A 24,350-nucleotide genomic window follows, 5' to 3' on the forward strand; every position below is an offset into this window, starting at 1 on the left:
TAATAAATAAATCTAATCCAGTAACAACTGAGCCTAACGTAACAGTAACAGATGCATCTTTACAAAGTATTTCCAGCTTCTAAGTACCAAATAAATTCCTAAAATTAACATGAATAATCCCATAAATCCATCCCCACACGTATAAACTACATGTAACATGATACACAAACATTACAAGCTCAGGAACTGAGGAAATCACCTCTCTGTCCATCGCTAAACACTAACAACAACAAACACGACCATCCTCGGACACAGACAGAGCAGACTGACTGGTTTCAAAGATCACGTCATTTATGGAACATTAGCACGCGATCGCTGGATATTGCTGGATCATTTGCTGGATAATCTCGAACCAACATCAATAATAATACAAAACAATGTTTACCTTCTATAAACATTAATACACGTAATATAACTCTAATAACTCACTTTCCTTTACATCACATGTCCAAAGCATCGTCTGCACTAGTAATACAAAATACGAAACTAAGCTATCGGCTTGTAGCTCTGCAGCTGTCAACAATAATGGCTGCGCCCTGTAGCTAAAACATGTGCTTCAATACATTGATTACTTGACATCTTTACACAATAAACAGACCTCGTAAGTAATCAGTTATCAGTAGTTAAGTAGCATTTATCTATCTATCAACCGTAAGTGATACATCCTTATTATAAATAGATTTAACTGCATCCACTGACAAAACATCGTGTTGTCACAATAAGATGTTGAATAATCATGATGATGATGATTGATGATAATGAGGACGTATTTGGTAATGATGATTATTATTATTTTTATTTCCTGCATTCATGTACATTTTTTATAATTTGGTTACAATCAATCTGTGTGAATCTGTCTGTTTATCAGACTACCTCACAACAGAATTGGCTTCTGTGAGGATGGTGGCATCTAAAAACCCTAGTCAGCTCAAAGCCTCTGCAACCTCCAGCAACTCAACTCCCAAAGCTATAGAAATGGTAAGTTCATATACAGAATATAAAGAGGGTGTAAACAGTCCTAGTAAAGTGACTCTGGCATAAGCTGTTTTGCTCCGTTTCTGTTTTGATGCATGTTTTAAAGCATATGTAACAGTATCTAACTATTTATATGATCTAAACATACAAATGTATTGAGTAAAAGAGAGAAATAAATGTTATTGTATCTATAGGAACATTTACAGACAGTTAATTTTAAAAATTAAGGATAATGAATTATTTCTTCACTTTCTTAAGCGTGTGTACTTAGTATAGCTCATGATGTTTCATTATTAAAGTTAATAGTCGGGCAAGGAAGGCTAAAGTTGGTAAAAATGGTGTGAATGTATCCAGTAAAATTTCTTATGAAATAGAAAAATAAAATCTCTCGTTAACATCTCTCTGCATGCGAAGAAATTAATTTAAATTGTAGGAATCCTAAAATGCCTCCCGGCTAGTTATGTCCGTGGTTACATTTCCACGGAGCCTCGCTTTCAAAGAGTTATTTTTAGAACTTTTCCATTATTTCAATGGTCAGAACTGGGCAACGTAAGCAGAACTTGACCGTCGTGTGGATATGTGAGGACTTTTGGAAGGTCAATGAACGCTTTTTGGACTGGTTTTCTTTGCCCGAATATTCACTTTAAAGGCTTCATCAATTTATCTGATATTAACTCGATCTTGATGGATAATATTGTACCTAGAGACAGTTGTATATCTTGGTTACCACTACACTGTCCATTACCTTAAGTTTGCCCATTTTGTGGTTTATTTAGGTAGAGAGTGACGTGGCCAAACATCTCCGTCTCCTATTGATTGCGCTGGAGATCTCCAAGCCTCCTCCCAATGTTACATCATTTCAACTCTTCAGTAAAGTGGAAGCCAAGGTCAGAATCCACAATATTCATACCACTGTAATTATTTCTGTACAAAAGTTTATTTCAGTAAATTGAAAAAGGATTGAATAACGTGCAATGTCCTTGTAAGTTCTCTCCTTGTAAAAGTTCTAAGATGGAATTCCCAGGTCTGCCAACATTTTGTCATCATTTCTTCATTCACTAGTTCAAGGATGTATATGAGAAGGATTAGTCACACTGGGTTTTGGGGAAATACGGGGCATGAGCTTTTGTGTTTGGGTACTGACCGTGACGTTGGGTGACGACTGAGTTTCCTTTGATATTCACCGGCTAAGCCTTTGATGTAGCTTGCGGGTGCGAGGGTCACCATCTTACTTTTTGAAGCTGGCCGTCATTTCATGAGCTGTCATATTTTTTTAACGCATATTTAAGACATATCCTCTAAGTATTCCCTTCTTAAAACAAGTAATAAATGTTGTGAAATTTAATAAACTTTATATTAGTGTTTCGTTTTACTCAATAAGACTGATAAGACACGTATTTGTTGAGAAAAATGGTTTTTATTCCCGGTTCATAGGTGTCTCGCGTGGTGTTAAGTAATGTTAAGAGACAGTCAGGAATCCTTCTCACTTATAAATCCTTGACTAGTTAAATCACTTCAAGATTTCATGTTAAACATAATTTTCTTTTGGTGCTTTGTTTTGTTCTGTGTGTTTCTAAAAAAAAATTATTGATTGGCAGGTTCAAGATCTTGTGAGTAAGTATCCTAACCAGGCAGGAACGTCGTTACTGAAGGCCAGACTATCTGATAAACAGTGGGATCAGGTGATGAAGATAAACGAGGCCCTGTGTCGTGAGTACCAGACTCGACGGGAAATGTTACTGAAGCGTTTGGATGTAACAGTCCAGTCCTTCATGTGGTCAGATAAAGCTAAGGTAGGCAAACACTGTAGCTCACTACATTAAAACTACTGAAAAAGAATGCTTTAGTACATCTGTATCTATTTTAAATTTCCTTAAGCTTAAATTAAAATTCTGCGACCCCGAAGGGCAAGTGAGCTTATGCCATGGTGCGCCGTCTGTCGTGCGGCCTTCTGGCCTGCAGTCCATCTTTCCGGCGTCGACTTTTCCATTTAAACAACCTCTTCTCCAAAGCTTGGAGACCTAGAGTCCTGGATTTTGACTTATAGCATGCTAGGATGAAGGGCTACCAAGTTTGTTCAAATGAATGACCTTGACCTTCATTCAAGGTCACGTGAGTCAAATAGGCTAAATTCTTTAAAACAACTTCTTCGTAATAACAAAGAGGCCTAGGGACCTGATGTTGGGCATGTCACATGCTGGGATGAATGGCTACCAAGGTTGTTAAAATGAATGACCTTAGCTTTCATTCAAGGTCACAGATCAAATAGGCTTAAATCCTTAAACGACTTGTTCTTAGTAACCAAGAGGCCTAAGGGCCTGATATGGTGTCTGTGACATGCTGGGATAAGGGGTTGCCAAGTTTGTTGAAATGAATGACCTTGACCTTCATTCAAAGTCACCAGGGTCAAATTGGCTAAAATCTTAAAACAACTTCTTCTTAATAACTAAGACACCTTGGGGCCTGATTTTGGGCCTGGAACATGTTAGGATTAAGGGCTACAAAGTTTGTGAAAGGACTTGACCTTCATTCAAAATCACCAGGGTCAAATTGGCTAAAATCTTTAAGCAATTTCTTAGTAACCAAGAGGCCTAGAGGTCTGATATTGGGCCTGTGACATGCTGGGATAAAGAGCTACCAAGTTTGTTCAAATGATTGATCTTGACCTTCGTTCAAGGTCACAGGGATCAAATAGGCTAAAATCTATAACAGAAAAGTGGAGACCTGATATTTGGCCTCTTGACGTGCTGGTGCATGATATAAATTCTTATTCGCTCTCCTATTTGTTAAGTTTGTACCATGATTACCAGATAGCAGGTGAGCAATTCGGACCAATTGGGCCCTTATATAGTAGCTACTTCCAATGCATACCATCAAATATGTAAACCATACCAAATTCTGTGAAATGAGAGTTCCAAGCAAATTGTTTAGAAATACAGAAAAGATAAAGGTATCTCTGTTACTTTGTCTTCACAATCTTTGAATATTATTAGATGTATTTTAAATGACGATGCAGTAATGTACCCTAATAAACATTTAAACAATATTCATACTTGCTGTTACAATATGATTATCTCCCTTTAATCATTGGCGATACAGTTCTTTTATTAAAAGTATAAAAGAAAACTTTTATTTGTATTTCAGCAAAAAATGGAAAATGGTATTGTATATAATAATAATATCTAAAGAGATAATATAAAGCTTTTATTTGTATTTCAGCAAAAAGAAAATGATATTGCTGCAGTATACCAACCAGTTAGAAAGAGTTTACAAGCAAAACCTGCTATAAGTGTAGCACATATTCTCTCTGCTAGGGATGGTAAGTGTTTGTAATAAACATTGATGTTTTTGGCTTGATCACAAGTAAATATCACTATATTGATTATATATGAAGTAATCTAAATACGATTAGTTATAATTAGTGTTGTCCTGATGATTTATTATAGTCAATGTCTAATTGGAAAGACAATCAATTTTCAATGCTCAATTATGAGGTAAAAGTGCTAATTACATTCTACTTTAATTTTCACTTAGGAAGTACAGACTTATGCAATTTTTAAACTTTAACTATAACTTTGCTTTTATAAAGAGTTTAATTAATGTTTCCCTTATCGGGTGTGTTTTGTCCTTTGATTTGTAAGTAAGTAGTGTTAGTTCCTGATGCTATAGTGTATTAGGGACTGGTCAGTTGGACATACACAGCATAAACAACTGAAACCGAGAAATTGCTCAAAAAACTCATACAAAAGTGTGAGGGTTTGCTCCAAAGTTGTAATGTTATTATTTAATAAAATGTCATGTCATTGCTAAAAAAATAACAACATTTTTCGGAGAAATTATGTATCTGTAGACTAACGGATTAATAATCGATTGGTTGACACTAACCGATTACATACAATCATCGATGTTGAAGTCTATATGATAATGGTGGACAAAGTGATAATTATCTACATACATGATTGGCACAATTTAAATAAAATATGTAATAATGATCTCATATTTTAGACTTGACACGACTGGAGAAGACTAGTAGTGGTGATGCCAGAGAGAAAACGAAGTGTGCCATAAACAGAGTTACTATACCAAAGGTAGGTCAAAGTTCAAACTAATGGAAGTATACATATTACGCCAAAGATATAAAGCAGTTCTTACAAATGGATGTAAAACCAAGGGAGGAAACTTGCAACAAAGGTATATGGATAAAACTTAGGGAAATAATTATCATAAAGGCTGGTTAATTCAAAGGAAATAAGTTATCATAAAAGTTGGTCAATCCAATGGAAATAAGTTATCATAAAGTCTGGTCAATCAAATGGAAATAAGTTATCATAAAGTCTGGTCAAGTTGGTCAATCCAATGGAAATAAGTTATCATAAAGTCTGGTCAATCAAATGGAAATAAGTTATCATAAAGTCTGGTCAATCCAGGGGAAATAAGCTATCATAAAGGCTGGTCAATCTAAGGGAAATAAGTTATCATAAAGGTTGGTCAATCCAGGGGAAATAAGTTATCATAAAGGCTGGTCAATCCAGGGGAAATAAGTTATCATAAAGGCTGGTCAATCCAGGGGAAATAAGTTATCATAAAGGCTGGTCAATCCAATTGAAATAAGTTATCATAAAGGTTGGTCAATCCAATGGAAATAAGTTATCATAAAGGTTGGTCAATCCAGGGGAAATAAGTTATCATAAAGTCTGGTCAATCCAGGGGAAATAAGTTATCATAAAGGCTGGTCAATCCAGGGGAAATAAGTTATCATAAAGGCTGGTCAATCCAATTGAAATAAGTTATCATAAAGGTTGGTCAATCCAATGGAAATAAGTTATCATAAAGGCTGGTCAATCCAATTGAAATAAGTTATCATAAAGGTTGGTCAATCCAATGGAAATAAGTTATCATAAAGGCTGGTCAATCCAGGGGAAATAAGTTATCATAAAGGCTGGTCAATCCAATGGAAATAAGTTATCATAAAGGCTGGTCAATCCAGGGGAAATAAGTTATCATAAAGGCTGGTCAATCCAGGGGAAATAAGTTATCATAAAGGCTGGTCAATCTTGGGGAAATAAGTTATCATAAAGGCTGGTCAATCCAGGGGAAATAAGTTATCATAAAGGTTGGTCAATCAAATAGAAATAAGTTATCATAAAGGCTGGCCAATCTTGGGGAAATGAATTATCATAAAGGCTGGTCATTTAGGGGAAATAAGTTATTATAAAGGCTGGTCAATCTAGGGGAAATAAGTTATCATAAAGGCTGGTCAATCCAGGGGAAATAAGTTGTCATAAAGTCTGGTCAATCCAAGGAAAATAAGTTATCATAAAGGCTGTTCAATCTAGGGGAATTAAGATATCAAAAAGGCTGGTCAATCCAGGGGAAATAAGTTATCATAAAGACCGGTCAATCCAGGGAAAATAAGTTATCATAAAGGCCGGTCAATCCAAAGGAAATAAGTTATCATAAAGGCAGGTCAATAAGGAAAATAGGAGAATAAGAGGAAATAAGTTATGGAAAATGCTGGTCAATCCAGGGGAAATAAGTTATCATAAAGGCTGGTTAAACTAGGGAAAATAAGTTATCATAAAGGCTGGTCAATCCAAGGGAAATAAGTTATAAAGAAGAGAAAAACTTCTCACAGAGTAAAGGTATGTTTAACCAAGGGAGGTAACCTTTACTAACTGTAGGTATTATTAAAGATGCTCCACCGCTGACAAATGGTATTTTTTTCACCATCAAAAACAGGAGCTGACGATTTAGTATTTTTCTTCAGTTACAAAAGTTACTTACTTAACACCATTACCACCATTGAAAAGCTTGAGCTTCTAATTTTACTTCAAGTTGAAATATGAAAAATAATTAATTGCATCCCGAAAAAAATCTGTGTCACTATATCCTATATGGGATGAAGTACTGATTGCGCATGCACCAAAGGCGAAATAAATTATTTTATATTATTTGTTGTGTTAATTAGACAATTATTGTTCAAATGATGAATATCATTTATGCTCTGTCGGCGGTGGAGCATCTTTAAGGTTTATAGTTGAATGATGAATAGAATTGAATTTTGTGTGTTTTGCAAAGTGATAGTAAGCCTTACTTACTTGATTTGCCTATGTTAGGTACCAGACAGAGGAGGCCGTGCCTGGGAACTAGAGCCACCTCCCCCAGAAATGCCTTCCTTCATGAAGAGAGAGTCAGCACCACAGCGACCACAAAGTAGGTGTCACCACTATGTGTCTGTCATCTGCTAAAAACATGTACTAAATGCTTGATGTTTGTTTTGCCAATGATTTTCATTTGAGACATATGCAGTGAAACCCATTTGATATGAAATAGGATTTATTGAAAAGCTGCTTAATTTGAAATATAAAAAAAAAAACCTGTACACATGCTTCAATGTTGTTTTTTATCTTGGTTATATACTGTATCGAAATCTGGGTAATTTGTTCCTACCAGTTTTAACTAAATGTTTAATTTCATATAATACATAGATATATGTCTCTTTTATTAGGTGGTTTTGGTGGAGGTCGTGGAGGAGGAGGAGGTGGCCGTGGAGGAGGTGGCCGTGGTGGAGGAGGAGGAGGAGGAAGGGGAGGAAAGGTGCAAGGAGGCTGGGGAGATGCCAACCCCAATCAACAGGGCGGTAATTGGGGACAGGGTGGAGGAGGATACAACCAGGGCAGAGGGGGATACCAAGGAGGAGGTGGGGGCTATAGTAACCAGGGAGGTGGCTACGGCAACCAGGGAGGGGGCTACGGCAACCAGGGAGGATATGGTAACCAAGGAGGAGGATATGGTAACCAGGGAGGAGGATATGGAGGTCAAGATGGTGGGGGAGGTTATGGTGGACAAAGTGATAATTATCAAGGAGGAGGAGGAGGAGGAGGAGGGGGTCGAGGAGGTAGAGGAAGGAAGGGCAGTGGTAGAGGTGGTAGAGGACGTGGTGGTGGTGGATACTAATTGGCTACAATGTTACACAATAAAGGTCACAACGTTTCGGATTGGTCATATGGAGTAAAAGCGGTGTGAATGCCCGGCTTGTTAGAGAGATTCTATGAAGACTTACTTGTTATGTGTGTATGGTCAAGAGTACATGGTCTACATGTATATTTCTGTTTGGTTATGAAGAGATGGCCACGTGATCGATTTTACAGGTTGATATCTACTGAATTCCAGTGAAAACTATTTTAAGCTTGCTTTATTGAAATGATATCGGGCTGCAGGCTTACAAGTGTGTTCTTTTAAGTGTGGTATAGATACAAACAACGTACATATAAGACAATGTGGAGTAGAGGAGGGAACTACTGATAATAAAACTCTTATACATGTTTTATGATTTAAATAGTTTTATGAAAGTAGTAGGACAGCTTTTGTTTGTCATGTACATTATTTTTTTTTTCACAGATACATGAAGTACATATATACTATTGGTTGTTGTACTTCAATAATATATGAAGCCATTTATGTGTTGATATGAAATACATGTACATGTACCTCAAACATTGCTGTGGTAATCTCAACCAGGGTATATTGTATACATTACATTAAATGGACAGTGAATTTACATATTATAGTTACAAAAATGGAAGTCTGATCCAGTGAAATAATATATGAAGAAGATATTAATAGAACCACAAGCATTCTTGTTACCTTTTTAGGTTTTACCTGCTGCAGGTTTGATGAGGTTTTAGTCACATGTTTATGTCAAGGAGGTGTATTTTGATAAAATTACATTAGGACAATGTACATTACAAATACTAAACCAATATTTGATTGTCTTTTACTTAAAATTGAAATCAAATTTCAAGAAATATCAAAGTCATCATTTGGTAGAATTATGATACTTGCATTTAACAAATGTTTTATTTATGCAATTTTCAGTTATGGAATATGCCTATATCTTTGTAAAGTTGATATTTAAAAAAAGTAATGAACTGTATGTAACACAATGGTGCAATAATGGATACTGTTTTTACTCATTGTATGTAGAGATTGTACATTAATTAGTGGGGTTTTATCCCTCATCAACTTATACATGTTCATCATACATAGAAAATAAGAAGAAGGGTTTTCTTATTCACTTGAATGCTCCCTAGTGTCAATTTTTGTGTGTTGTGAACCTGACAAAATGACTGGTCTGTGCTGAAGTGGTTGAATCCTTTGGCAATAATTGTTTATCGTAAAATGAAACTTTCTTTCTACACAGTGTTTTCCCTATAAGAGGAAAATGATACAGAGGCAGTTTTTATTAAGCTTACGTTACTGATATTTGATATATAAGTGCTATTTTGTCCTTCCAGTTACTATTTGATTGTAATATGGTTAGTGAATGGATATCCATATGCTCATAAAAGTGAAAAATGTAAACAATTGATGGCATTATGCAATGTACTGTTTGTTAGTTGTGGGAGACCTACCTGTTGATTACATCAGAGTTACTTCCCCTAGTTTTAGTAACTCACCTGTTTACTCTGGCCCCTGTTGTCTATAACTGCCTAGTACAGTATCTGTACATGCTATGTGCTCTATGATCCACTCAGTATTCAATACAATTGTAGTTATTAACTTATGCAAAACCAAAAATAAATTTATTAAAAGCAATTTATGTATATCTACTTTGTTTTTATACCCTTTTCAAAGTTGTTTCACTATAAAATGTCATACAGTTTCCTGAAGCAATTAAATTTAAAATAAAACTTGTCCAGGAAAATAAATGTTTAATTTATCCACTATGAACTACCACTGACAAACATTTGCGAAACAAGACAGAGACAAACTTACTATTTTTTGCCTGAACTTACTATTTTTTTCCTCGTCAAGCTCGGAGTTATTCGGCTTAAAAGTTTTTGTCCGTGCCAAAACTCTTCAGCATGATGATATCTGGACAGTCCACCGGTCCTTAGATTCCCAAGTCAATAAAGTTGGCCAGTGCACTGTGGTTGGGTTTACTGAACTGAAGGAAGTGAAACATTGCAACGAGTGTAAATTATGTTCAGGTAATACTTTAAAGGCCCATTACCTTTCCGGAGCAAAATATAAAGGTTTCTTAAAAAACATTAATAACACCAGAAAATGCATACCGATGATCTAAAATAAGGTTACGACACCAAACATATGCAAGATTGCCTGCGTAATATATGGAAAACAGTGGAGAGTCAATTCGCTGTTTTGCCGTCTGGCGCAGTGATAGTCAACTACCGCGCGGTTATTTAGGACGACGGTCGGGAAACATAATACGACCCGCGTTATGAAAAATAACATTTATTTATTTTAATCAATCGTTCAGAAGGTGATGATTAATGTAGTATTAACGGTAAGTTAATAAATTTTTTAGGACTCTAGCAATCAAAATTAATCGAGACGGTTTTTTGTTAACCAATTCCCCCAGTTTTCGAAAATGGACGCCATAGGCCGTATCGGGATAGGTAGTGTGCGCTTTAAAGCCCTTTAGGTACCTGTTAGTAATAACTTTCTTGTTTAGTAGGCTAAAGTGATATTAGACAAGGCTATCGACTACTTCTATGATACGATTACATGCTGAATCGGATGTGAAATCATAACGGTATGTATCAGAGGATTTTTAACCTTAGGGTTATTGACTGGTTGTTAAATTGTTTGTAAGAGAGTTCTTGAACATTTTCTGTATCCAGCAATAATAACCATGTCCGCTGTCATGTCTACATACCAGGTACTACAAGCGGTTTGTTTAGCTAACTTCCTTTAACATTGACAAAAATTGTATGCGTGTGTAGCGTACTAAATGGTGCGTGTTTTGGGAGACTGCGTTACATTCGTGTTGTGTCCTCTTGTATAGTGGAACTCTTGTCCCTTTTTAGTGCTATACTAAGCAACGAACCATACCCGGACGGTCACACATAGTGACAACGAACCATACCCGGACGGTCACATAGTGACAACGAACCATACCCGGGACGGTCACATAGTGACAACGAACCATACCCGGGCGGTCACATAGTGACAACGAACCATACCCGGGGCGGTCACATAGTGACAACGAACCATACCCGGGCGGTCACATAGTGACAACGAACCATACCCGGGCGGTCACATAGTGACAACGAACCATACCCGGGCGGTCACATAGTGGGACAACGAACCAACCCGGGCGGTCACATAGTGACAAGAACCATACACGGGCGGCGGTCACATAGTGACAACGAAAACCATACCCGGGCGGTCACATAGTGACAACGAAACCATACGCCCGGGGAGCGGTCACATAGTGACAAGAATGAACCTGTTGTCCCTTCCCTTAATGCTAAGCACTAAACATACACACAAATCTTTTTTGACCTTTTCATGCATATACTGGTTGTAAATTATATCACAAAAATATGGCATATACTTAAGCATTCCAGTTATTCAATGCACTTATTCGATGCTACAGTCATTTGAGCATACTTTTTGAGGAAAACTTGTAAGTTTGTCTAGAAATTTGCATGGTTCCGTGCCCTAAATACAGCGGTTGACACTCTTTTTTTCCCCACAAACGAGTCTTCGATTCATGTTAAAGTGTTCATAAAAGATTCACTGTCCTGTGTAGCCTTTTTGCCATTTTGAGTTATGTCATATTATACTCATTTACAACCGTCATATTGCATTCTTAATTTCAAAATGGACCTATAGTCGGACGCGCGAAAACCTGGTCCTATGTACGCTTTACTGTAAGAGCCTAGTAAATATAAATGGCATAATACGGTGGACGAAATATACATACCGAACCTTGTGGACATTTTCTCGAAGATGTAAACCCCCATATTTTGCCCCAAATCTTTTTTTAAAAGCTCTGTACAGCAATTTACGGAGTCAACAGACATACCCAATTATTTGCCCATGATTTCATACACTTCAGCACTTTTATGAACTTAAGTTATGTGGTCAGGATTACACCCAAGAAGTAATATACAACATATCACCAGTTCAAACCCAGGTGCCTGCAGATTATGATGATATAAAGTTGTGTAAAAAGTAGTTAATGGAGTTTAACTCCTTAGGCCAATAACACTATTGGTTAACTACAGCCTAAACAGCCAATAAGGATATTAGTGAATGCCAGCATTAAACTTTATCCAAACAGGGATATATATTCTGAGCCTGTGGTCCCAACAGGGGATATGTGCCGTATAGAGGTTGTCCAAGACATAGTAGGCCGAGTATATAGTGGACAAACAGGAGATACAAGAGCCGTATAGAGTGTGTGGTCCAAACAGGGGACATAGTGATATAGAGTGTGTGGTCCAAACAAGGGGATATAGAGCCGTATAGAGAGTGTGTGTGGTCCAAACAGGGGATATAGTGCCGTATAGAGCCTGTTGTGGTCCAAACAGGGGATATAGTGCCGTATAGAGTGTGTGGTCCAAACATAACAGTATAGAGTGTTGTGGTCTCAACAGGGATATAGTGCCGTATAGAGTGTGTGGTCCAAAACAGGTGATATAGTCCATAAGTGTAGAATCTGTGGTCCAAACAGAGGGATATAGTGCCGTATAGAGTGTGTGGTCCAAACAGGGGATATAGTGCCGTATAGAGTGTTGTCCAAAACAGGGGATATAGTGCGGTATAGAGCCTGTTGTCCAAACAGGGGATATAGTGCCGTATAGAGTTGTGTGGTCCAAACAGGGGATATAGTTGGTATAGAGTGTGTGGTCCTAAACATGGGGATATAGTGCCGTATATAGAGGCCTGTTGTGGGTGTCCAAAACAGGGATATATAGTGCCGTATAGAGCCTGTGTGGTCCAAACAGGGGATATAGTGCCGTATAGAGCCTGTTGGTGACCAAACAGGAATGGATATAGTGCCGTATAGAGTGTGTGGTCCAAACAGGGATATAGTGCCGTATATAGAGCCTTGTGGTCCAAACAGGGGATATAGTGCCGTATAGAGCCTGTTGTCCAAACGAGGGGATATAGTGCCGTATAGAGCCTGTGGTCCAAACAGGGGATATAGTGCCGTATAGAGTGTGTGGTCCAAACAGGGGATATAGTGCCGTATAGAGTGTGTGGTCCAAACAGGGAATTTAGGATATAGTGCCGTATAAGAGCCTGTGTGTCCAAACAGGGGATATAGTGCCGTATAGAGTGTGTGGTCCAAACAGGGGATATAGTGCCGTATAGAGCCTGTGGTCCAAACAGGGGATATAGTTGCCGCCATATAGAGCCTGTGGTCCAAACAGGGGATATAGTGCCGTATAGAGCCTGTGGTCCAAACAGGGGATATAGTGCCGTATAGAGCATCATGTGGTCCAAACAGGGATATATAGATGCCGTATAGAGATGTGTGGTCCAAACAGGGGATATAGTGCCGTATAGAAGCCTGTGGTCCAAACAGGGGATATAGTGCCGTATAGAGTCCTGTGGTCCAAACAGGGGATATAGTGCCGTATAGAGTGTGTGGTCCAAACAGGTGATATAGTGCCGTATAGAGCCTGTGGTCCAAACAGGTGATATAGTGCCGTATAGAGTGTGTGGTCCAAACAGGGGATATAGTGCCGTATAGAGTGTGTGGTCCAAACAGGGGATATAGTGCCGTATAGAGTGTGTGGTCCAAACAGGGGATATAGTGCCGTATAGAGCCTGTGGTCCAAACAGGGGATATAGTGCCGTATAAGAGTGTGTGGTCCCAAACAGAGGATATAGTGCCGTATAGAGCCTGTTTTGTCCAAACAGGGGATATAGTGCCGTATAGAGTGTGTGGTCCAAACAGGGGATATAGGTGCCGTATAGAAATCTGTGGTCCAAACAGGGGATATAGTGCCGTATAGAGCCTGTGGTCCAAACAGGGGATATAGTGCCGTATATAGAGTGTGTGGTCCAAACAGGGGATATAGTGCCGTATAGAGCCTGTTGTCCAAACAGGGGATATAGTGCCGTATAGAGTGTGTGGTCCAAACAGGGGATATAGTGCCGTATAGAGTGTGTGGTCCAAACAGGGGATATAGTGCCGTATAGAGTGTGTGGTCCAAACAGGGGATATAGTGCCGTATAGAGTGTGTGGTCCAAACAGGGGATATAGTGCCGTATAGAGTGTGTGGTCCAAACAGGGGATATAGTGCCGTATAGAGCCTGTGGTCCAAACAGGGGATATAGTGCCGTATAGAGTGTGTGGTCCAAACAGGGGATATAGTGCCGTATAGAGTGTGTGGTCCAAACAGGGGATATAGTGCCGTATAGAGCCTGTGGTCCAAACAGGGGATATAGTGCCGTATAGAGCCTGTTGTCCAAACAGGGGATATAGTGCCGTATAGAGCCCCTGTGTGGTCCAAACAGGGGGATAAAGATGCCGTATAGAGCCTGAGTGGTCCAAACAGGGGATATAGTGCCGTAATAGAGTGTGTGGTCCAAACAGGGGATATAGTGCCGTATAGAGTGTGTGGTCCAAACAGGGGATATAGTGCCGTATAGAGCCTGTGGTCCAAACAGGGGATATAGTGCCGTATAGAATCTCTGTGGTCCCAAACAGGGGATATAGTGCCGTATAGAGCCGTGTGGTCCAAACAGAGGGTGGGATAGTTGCCGTATAGGGTGGTGGTCCCAAACGTGGGGATATAAGTGCCGTATAGAGCGGGATATAGTGCCGTATAGAGTCTGTCCAAACAGGGGATATAGTGCCGTATAGAGCCTGTGTCGTACCAAACAGGGGATACATAAAGAGTCCAAGAGCCAGTTGAGTGCCAAACGGGGGATATAGTGCCGTATAGAGCCTGTGTGGTCCAAACAGGGGATATAGTGTCCGTATCCAAACAGGGGATAATAGAGCCGTATATGTGTGGTCAAAACAGGGGATATAGTGCCGTAAAACAGTCCAAACAGGGATATAGGATGCCGGTAGGGGGGCTAATAAGTGCCTGGTAGATGTCGTTGTGGTCCAAACGAGGGGATATAGTGCCGAATAGAGCCTCGTGGTCCAAACAGGGGATATAGTGCCGTAATAGAGACCTGTGTTGACCAAACAGGTGATAAAAGTGCCGTATAGAGTGATCAAACAGGTCGGATAGTCGTGGTCCTATATAATAGAGCCTGTTGGTCCAAACAGAGGGATATAGTGCCGTATAGAAACTGTGGAGGTCCAAACAGGGGATAATAGTGCCGTAGTCAGAGCCTGTGGTCCCAAAACAGGGGATATATAGTGCCGTATAGAGTTGTGTGGTCACCAAACAGGGGATATAGTGCCGTATAGAGCCCTGTGGTCCAAACAGGGTATATAGTGCCCGTATAGAATCTGTGTGGTCCAAACAGGGGATATAGTGCCGCTATAGAGTGTGTGGGTTCCAAATAGGTGTATATAGTGCCGTATAGAAGTGTGTGGTCAAACAGGGTGACTATAGTTGCCGTATAAGGAGCCTGTTGTCCAAACAGGGATATAGTGCCGTATATGAGCCTGTTGTCCAGAACAGGGGGAATATAGTGCCGTATAAGGCCTGTGCGGTCCAAACAGGGGATATAGTGCCGTAATAGAGTGTGTGTGGTCCAAACACAGGGGATATAGTGCCGTATAGAGCCTGTGGTCCAAAACAGGGGATATAGTGCCGTATAGAGTGTGTGGTCCAAACAGGAGATATGTGTCCCGTTATAGAGACCTGTTGTCCAAACAGGCGGATATAGTGCCGTATAGATATGTGTGGTCCATACAGGGGATATAGTGCCGTATAGAGTGTGTTGTCCAAAACAGGGGATATAGTGCCGTATAGAGCCTGTGGTCCAAACAGGGGATATAGTGCCGTATAGAGCCTGTTGTCCAAACAGGGGATATAGAGCCCGTAGTAGAAGCCTGTGTGTCCAAACAGGGGATATAGTGCCGTTATAGAGCCTGTGGTCCCAAACAGGGGATATAGTGCCCGTATAGAGCCTGTGGTCCAAACAGGGGATAAAGTGCCGTATAGAGCCTGTGGGATCAAACAGGGGATATAGTTGCCGTACTAGATGGTGTGGTTCCAAAACAGTGGGGATATAGTGCCGTTTAGACAATCTGTGTCCAAAACAGGGGATAGTAGTGCCGTGATAGTGAGTGGTGGGTCGCAAACAGGGGATATAGTGCCGTATAGAGCCATGTGGTCCCAAAACAGGGGATATTATGTAGTTATAGGAGCCTGTGGCCAAAGAGCTTAACATAGTGGCCGTGTAGAATCTGGAGTCCAAGATCAGAGGATATAGTGCCGTATAAGAGCACAGTGGGAGACACAAACAGAGGGGAACAATGCCGTATAGTGTGTGTGTCAAACAGGGGATATAGTGCCGTATAGAATCTGTTGGTCCAAAGCAGGAGGATATAGTGCGCGTATAGAGGTGTGTGGTCCAAACAGGGGATATTAGTGCCGTTATAGAGCCTAATGGGGTGGTCCAACCAGGGGATATAGTGCCGTAAAGGGAGCGCTGTCGGAAGTCCAAACAGGGACCTATGAAAGTGCCGAGTATAAGAGTGTGTGGTCCAAACAGGGGATATAGTGCCGTATAGAGGCTGTGTGTCCAAACAGGGGATAGTGCAGTGGCCGTATAGTATGTGTGATCCCATAACTGTGGAAATAGTGGCCGATTAGAGTGGTGGTCCAAACAGGGGATATAGTGCCGTATAGAGAGTGTGGTCCAAACAGGGGGATAAAGTGCCTGTATAGAGTGGTGTGGTCCAAACAAGAGGGATATAGTGCCGTGATATCGAGTGTGTGGTCCAAACAGGAGGATAAGTGCCGTATAGAGGGTGTGGTCCAAACAGGGGATATAGTGCCGTATAGAGTGTGTGGTCCAAACAGGGGATATAGTGCCGTATAGAGTGTGTGGTCCAAACAGGGGATATAGTGCCGTATAGAGTGTGTGGTCCAAACAGGGGATATAGTGCCGTATAGAGCCTGTTAGGAGTCCCAACATGGGGATAAAGTGCCGTATAGCTCCTTTGTGTCCAAACAGATATAGTGCATCATAGCTGTGTGTTGTCCAAACAGAGGATATAGTGCCGTATATAGAGCCTGTGGTCCAAACAGGGGATATAGTGCCGTGTATAAGAGTGTGATGGTCCAACAACAGGGGATATAGTGCCGTATAGAAGATCTGTGTGGTGCCAAAACAGGGGATCTAATAGTGCCGTTTATAGTGAGTGGCAGGGATATAGTGCACCGTATAGAGCCTGTGGTCCAAACAGGGGATATAGTGCCGTATAGTGCCTGTGGTCCCAGAGGATATAGTGCCGTAAAGCAGTGGTGTCGGTCCATAAACAGGGGATATAAAGAGCCTGTTGTCCAAAACAGGGGATATAGTGCCAGTATTAGAGCCTGTGGTCCAAACAGGGGATATAGTGCCGTATAGAGTGTGTGGTCCAAACAGGGGATATAGTGCCGTATAGAGCCTGTGGTCCAAACAGGGGATATAGTGCCGTATAGAGTGTGTGGTCCAAACAGGGGATATAGTGCCGTATAGAGTGTGTGGTCCAAACAGGGGATATAGTGCCGTATAGAGCCTGTGGTCCAAACAGGGGATATAGTGCCGTATAGAGTGTGTGGTCCAAACAGAGGATATAGTGCCGTATAGAGTGTGTGGTCCAAACAGGGGATATAGTGCCGTATAGAGTGTGTGGTCCAAACAGGGGATATAGTGCCGTATAGAGCCTGTGGGTCCAAACAGGGGATATAGTGCCGTATAGAGCCTGTGGTCCAAACAGGTGATATAGTATGAGTGGTCCAAACAGGGGATTTAGGTGCAGGGATATAGAACTGTGAGTCCATGAAACAAGGGAGATTATAGGGCCGTATGAGGAGGCCTGTTGTCCAAACAAACTAGGAATATTAGTGCCCGTATAGAGTGTGTGTTCCAAACAGGGGATATAGTGCCGTATAGAGCCTGTGTGGTCCAAACAGGGGAAATAGTGCCGAAATAGAGCCTGTTGTCCAAACAGGGGATATAGTGCCGTATAGAGCCTGTGGTCCAAACAGAGGATATAGTTGCCGTATAGATGTGTGTATGCGTCCAAACAGGGGATATAGTGCCGTATATAAGAGCCTGTTGTCCAAACACGGGGATATTGTTGCCGTATAGAGTCGTGTGTGGTCCAAACAGGGGATAGAGTTGCCGTTATAGAGCCTGTATTGTCCAAACAGGGAGATATAGTAGGCCCGTATAGAATAGCCTGGTTGTCCAAAACAGGTTGATATAGTTGCGCGTATACGAGTCCTGTGTGGTCCAAACAGAGTGATATAGTGGACCGTAAGATTGAGCCTGTTTGTCCAAACAGGAGATATAGTGCCGTATAGAGCCTGTGTGGTTGTGGATCCGAAACAGGGCGATATAGTGCCGGTATTAGGAGCCTGTTGTCCAAACAGGGGTATATAGTGCCGTATAGCAGTGTGTGTGTCCAAGCAACAATAGTGCCATAGGAGTGTGATATAGAAGGATATAGCGTCGTAGAGCTAGCTTGTGGTCCAAACAGGGGGAGATATAGTGCCGTATAAGAGCCCTGTTTGTCCAAACAGGGTGTATAATAGTTATGCCGTATAAGAGCCTTGGTGGACCAAACAGGGGATATAGTGCCGCTATAGGAGCCCTTGTAAGGACGCAAACAGGGATATAGTGCCGACTGTAGTGTTTGGTGTGACCAAACAGAGTAACTAGTGTGCCGTTAAACGAGCATCGTGTTACCCAAACGAGTGGGATTATAGCGTCCGGTAATAGAAGCTCTGTTGTCCAAACAGAGGGAAATAGGTGCCGAAGTATAGGAGCCTGGTGGTCCAAACAGTGTATATAGTTGGCCGAATAAAGCCTGTTGTCGCAAACCAGTGAAAAAGTGCCGTAAAGCAGCCTGTTGTCCCCAAACTTGGGATCAAGTGTCCAGTATAGAGCCTAATGACCAAACAGCGGGCTAATAGTGACCGAGATAAGAGTGTGTAGGTACTAAAACATAAGGATAAAGTCTTGGCCGGTATAGTGGAAGTGTGGTTGTCCAAACAGGTGATATAATGCCGATATAGAGTCCTGAGTCCCAAAGACAGCGTTGGATATCGTGCTCGGTAAAGAGCCTGAAGTCCAAACAGGGAGATACATTGTGCGAAATAGAGCCGTTAGTGCCAAACAGGGGGAAATAATGGCAGTAATAGATCTGTTTGTTCTCAAACAGAGAGATACTAGTGCCGTATAGAGCCCTGTTGTTCAAGACAGTGGATATAGTGGCCGTATAGAGCCTGTGTTTTCCACACAGGGGATATAGTGCCGTATAGAGTAGTGTGGTCCCAACAGAGGAGATAGAGTGCCGTATAGAGCCTGTTGTCCAAACAGGGTGCTATAGTAGCCGTATAGGAGCCCTGTTTGACCAAACAGGGGATAGTAGAGCCGATATAGAGCCAGTGTGTCCCAAACAGGGGATAGTATGTGCCGTATAGAGCCTGTTTGTCCAAAAACAGGGGATATAGTGCCGTATAGAGCCTGTGTGGTCCAAAAAACAGGGAAATATAGTGCCGTATAGAGCCTGTGTCCAAACAGGGGATATAGGTGCCGTATAGAGCCTGTGTGGTCCAAACAAGGGGATTATAGTGCCGTATAGAGTGTGTGGTCCAAAAACAGAGGATATTAGTGCCCTGTATAGAGCCATGTTGTTCCAAACTGGAGGAATAGTGCCGTATAGAGCCCTGTGGCTCCAAGAAAGAGGATATAGTGCCGTATTAGATCCCTGTGGGTCCAAAACAGAGGGATATAGTTGCCGTATAGAGCCTCTGTGGTCCAAACAGGTGGATGGGATATAGTGCACGTATAGAGTGTGTGGTCCAAACAGGGGATATAGTGCCGTATAGAGTGTGTGGTCCAAACAGGGATATAGAGTGCCGTATAGAGTGTGTGGTTGACCATCTAACCATTGATATATAGTGCCGTATAGAGCCTGTTGTCCAAACAGGGGATATATGCCGTATATATAGTGCCGTATAGAGTGTGTGGTCCAAACAGGGGATATAGTGCCGTATAGAGCCTGTGGTCCAAACAGGGGATATAGTGCCGTATAGAGCCTGTGGTCCAAACAGGGGATATAGTGCCGTATAGAGCCTGTTGTCCAAACAGGGGATATAGTGCCGTATATAGAGTGTGTGGTCCAAACAGAGGATATTGTGCCGTATGAATCTGTGGTCCAAACAGAGGATATAGTGCCGTATAGAGCCTGTGGTCCAAACAGGGGATATAGTGCCGTATAGAGTGTGTGGTCCAAACAGGGGATATAGTGCCGTATAGAGTGTGTGGTCCAAACAGAGGATATAGTGCCGTATAGAGCCTGTGGTCCAAACAGGGGATATAGTGCCGTATAGAGCCTGTGGTCCAAACAGGGGATATAGTGCCGTATAGAGCCTGTGGTCCAAACAGGGGATATAGTGCCGTATAGAGCCTGTGGTCCAAACAGGGGATATAGTGCCGTATAGAGTGTGTGGTCCAAACAGGGGATATAGTGCCGTATAGAGCCTGTGGTCCAAACAGGGGATATAGTGCCGTATAGAGCCTGTGGTCCAAACAGGGGATATAGTGCCGTATAGAGTGTGTGGTCCAAACAGAGGATATAGTGCCGTATAGAGTGTGTGGTCCAAACAGGGGATATAGTGCCGTATAGCCGTATAGAGTGTGTCCAAACAGGGGATATAGTGCCGTATAGAGTGTGTGGGTCCAAACAGAGGATATATAGTGCCGTATAGAGCCTGTTGTCCAAACAGGGGATATAGTGCCGTATAGAGTGTGTGTGTCCAAACAGGGGATATAGTGCCGTTATAGAGCCTGTGGTCCAAACAGGGGATATAGTGCCGTATAGAGCCTGTGGTCCAAACAGGGGATATAGTGCCGTATAGAGTGTGTGGGTAAAAGTACATGTTGTAACTATACATTTATATTACATTCTCTATATGATATAGTATTGTATATGTCATGCTGAAATTTATGTTCAATATTTGTATGACTGATAGGCCGAATGGCCGCGAAAGTAATAAAAGAATTGAAAAAATAGTGCCGTATAGAGTGTGTGGTCCAAACAGTGGATATAGTGCCGTAGAGCCCGTGTTTTTGTTCTCAGTACTGAAAATCGTACATTATCGTCTGATGCTATAGTACAAACAAATTAATGCTCCAGTCAAGGCACTTCTACCTTATTTCACAATAGAATATGTCAAACTGTTTATTCATGTTAATCGAGTTCTATCTAAGAAACATCCTAACGTGTATATTTTCCTCGCACCTCTTAATGACACCTAGCTGTATCATTCATTTTACCGACAGATTATATAAATGGGATGTTTTAAGTAGAATTCAACCACTACTTGTTTTTATGCCAGGTTTCTGTCTCCTCGGCTCCGATGAAATGTGTGATTCAGTTAAGCTGTATTATCAATATTCACCAGGCAACATAATTTTCACTGCCACCCTGTCTACAGTGTAATGCATGTTAACTAGCTGTTAACTTAATAAATCTGTAAATATATACATGAATGTATGTAAAAGACCGTTATCATATATCCTGAGAGGTCGACTCAAGTATATCATTTCTCGGGCTGTATTTTATAAGTGAATGTTTATGTGGAAAGTACTTAACAAAAACATAGATATGTGTTGAATAATGGGACTTTCAAGTTCTTCTCTGTTAAAGCGAAAAATATTCAAACGCTTCAATGTGATATATAAAAGGAATGATGCAGTTTTGTAATAAAAAATGATAAAATATTTTATATCGTTAAGAGAAAGATTTCAGTCTATATATATTTCAATATTTTACAGTACGTTTTTAACAGATCCGAGAGTGTTTCACTGCCAAATGATTCTCTACATTTCATCTTAATGTGCTTTTCTCAGACAGGCAGCGGATCTTCCAAAAACTCTGGATTTCTCATCAGGAGCTTGTGGAGTATTAAGTAAGGATCCTGTCTGTTACGTTACTCTTCTTCACATTATCTGTCTAAATCTGTATTTCTGGACGAGCCGTAAATGAGGCACATTCTAATATGTTACAAGTATATTTCCCTAATCAACCGATAAATGGCCATAATTATTATATACTAGCAGGTTCCCCGAATGCCTTCTACACCATATTAAATGTGGAATTTAGATATATAATAGATTAGAGAGACAGAGAGGGACCATTATTGTCTGTATATTTCTATTGTCGTCTAATGTTTACTTGGTAGATGTAGTTGGTAGACTGATGTTGTCACATGCTGGATGTTAATGGGTTTTTTTTTACTTTGGTACAGGGGTTGCTGAATGTTAATATTGTTTTTTTTACTTTGGTACAGGGGTTGGTGAATGTTAATGGGTTTTTTTTTACTTTGGTACAGGGGTTGGTGAATGTTAATGTTGTTTTTTTTACTTTGGTACAGGGGTTGGTGAATGTTAATGTTGTTTTTTTTACTTTGGTACAGGGGTTGGTGAATGTTAATGTTGTTTTTTTTACTTTGGTACAGGGGTTGGTGAATGTTAATGTTGTGTTTTTTACTTTGGTACAGGGGTTGGTGAATGTTAATGTTGTTTTTTTTACTTTGGTACAGGGGTTGGTGAATGTTAATGTTGTTTTTTTTACTTTGGTACAGGGGTTGGTGAATGTTAATGTTGTGTTTTTTACTTTGGTACAGGGGTTGGTGAATGTTAATGTTGTGTTTTTTTACTTTGGTACAGGGGTTGGTGAATGTTAATGTTGTTTTTTTTACTTTGGTACAGGGGTTGGTGAATGTTAATGTTGTTTTTTTTACTTTGGTACAGGGGTTGGTGAATGTTAATGTTGTTTTTTTTACTTTGGTACAGGGGTTGGTGAATGTTAATGTTGTTTTTTTTACTTTGGTACAGGGGTTGGTGAATGTTAATGTTGTTTTTTTTACTTTGGTACAGGGGTTGGTGAATGTTAATGTTGTTTTTTTTACTTTGGTACAGGGGTTGGTGAATGTTAATGTTGTTTTTTTTACTTTGGTACAGGGGTTGGTGAATGTTAATGTTGTTTTTTTTTACTTTGGTACAGGGGTTGGTGAATGTTAATGTTGTTTTTTTTTACTTTGGTACAGGGGTTGGTGAATGTTAATGTTGTTTTTTTTTTACTTTGGTACAGGGGTTGGTGAATGTTAATGTTGTTTTTTTTACTTTGGTACAGGGGTTGGTGAATGTTAATGTTGTTTTTTTTTTACTTTGGTACAGGGGTTGGTGAATGTTAATGTTGTTTTTTTTTACTTTGGTACAGGGGTTGGTGAATGTTAATGGTTTTTTTTTTTACTTTGGTACAGGGGTTGGTGAATGTTAATGTTGTTTTTTTTACTATGGTACAGGGGTTGGTGAATGTTAATGTTGTTTTTTTTACTTTGGTACAGGGGTTGGTGAATGTTAATGTTTTTGTTTTTTTTACTTTGGTACAGGGGTTGGTGAATGTTAATGTTGTTTTTTTTTACTTTGGTACAGGGGTTGGTGAATGTTAATGTTGTTTTTTTTACTTTGGTACAGGGGTTGGTGAATGTTTATGTTTTTTTTTTTTTTACTTTGGTACAGGGGTTGGTGAATGTTAATGTTGTTTTTTTTACTTTGGTACAGGGGTTGGTGAATGTTAATGTTGTTTTTTTTACTTTGGTACAGGGGTTGGTGAATGTTAATGTTGTTTTTTTTACTTTGGTACAGGGGTTGGTGAATGTTAATGTTGTTTTTTTTTACTTTGGTACAGGGGTTGGTGAATGTTAATGTTGTTTTTTTTTACTTTGGTACAGGGGTTGGTGAATGTTAATGTTGTTTTTTTTTACTTTGGTACAGGGGTTGGTGAATGTTAATGTTGTTTTTTTTTTACTTTGGTACAGGGGTTGGTGAATGTTAATGTTGTTTTTTTTTACTTTGGTACAGGGGTTGGTGAATGTTAATGTTGTTTTTTTTTACTTTGGTACAGGGGTTGGTGAATGTTAATGTTGTTTTTTTTTACTTTGGTACAGGGGTTGGTGAATGTTAATGTTGTTTTTTTTTTACTTTGGTACAGGGGTTGGTGAATGTTAATGTTGTTTTTTTTTTTACTTTGGTACAGGGGTTGGTGAATGTTAATGTTGTTTTTTTTTTTACTTTGGTACAGGGGTTGGTGAATGTTAATGTTGTTTTTTTTTACTTTGGTACAGGGGTTGGTGAATGTTAATGTTGTTTTTTTTTACTTTGGTACAGGGGTTGGTGAATGTTAATGTTGTTTTTTTTACTTTGGTACAGGGGTTGGTGAATGTTAATGTTTTTTTTTTTACTTTGGTACAGGGGTTGGTGAATGTTAATGTTGTTTTTTTTTACTTTGGTACAGGGGTTGGTGAATGTTAATGTTGTTTTTTTTTACTTTGGTACAGGGGTTGGTGAATGTTAATGTTGTTTTTTTTTTACTTTGGTACAGGGGTTGGTGAATGTTAATGTTGTTTTTTTTA

At 40.1% G+C, this 24,350-nt stretch overlaps 1 protein-coding gene across 1 annotated transcript in view; it reads left to right on the plus strand.

Annotated features, from left to right (window-relative positions):
• The window catches only part of LOC138319042 (protein FAM98A-like), a 14,855-nt gene extending 5,282 nt beyond the window's left edge, over nucleotides 1-9,573 (plus strand). The window contains exons 5-11 of the mRNA XM_069261927.1: nucleotides 869-978; nucleotides 1,752-1,862; nucleotides 2,574-2,768; nucleotides 4,195-4,294; nucleotides 4,981-5,063; nucleotides 7,092-7,188; nucleotides 7,484-9,573. Coding sequence (XP_069118028.1) covers nucleotides 869-978; nucleotides 1,752-1,862; nucleotides 2,574-2,768; nucleotides 4,195-4,294; nucleotides 4,981-5,063; nucleotides 7,092-7,188; nucleotides 7,484-7,932 — 1,145 coding nt within the window. The 3' untranslated portion in view covers nucleotides 7,933-9,573. The remainder of the gene's footprint in view (nucleotides 1-868; nucleotides 979-1,751; nucleotides 1,863-2,573; nucleotides 2,769-4,194; nucleotides 4,295-4,980; nucleotides 5,064-7,091; nucleotides 7,189-7,483) is intronic.
• Nucleotides 9,574-24,350: the final 14,777 nt, after the last annotated feature.

This window comes from Argopecten irradians, chromosome 3 (assembly GCF_041381155.1).
Source record: "Argopecten irradians isolate NY chromosome 3, Ai_NY, whole genome shotgun sequence".
NCBI classification, from domain to species: domain Eukaryota; kingdom Metazoa; phylum Mollusca; class Bivalvia; order Pectinida; family Pectinidae; genus Argopecten; species Argopecten irradians.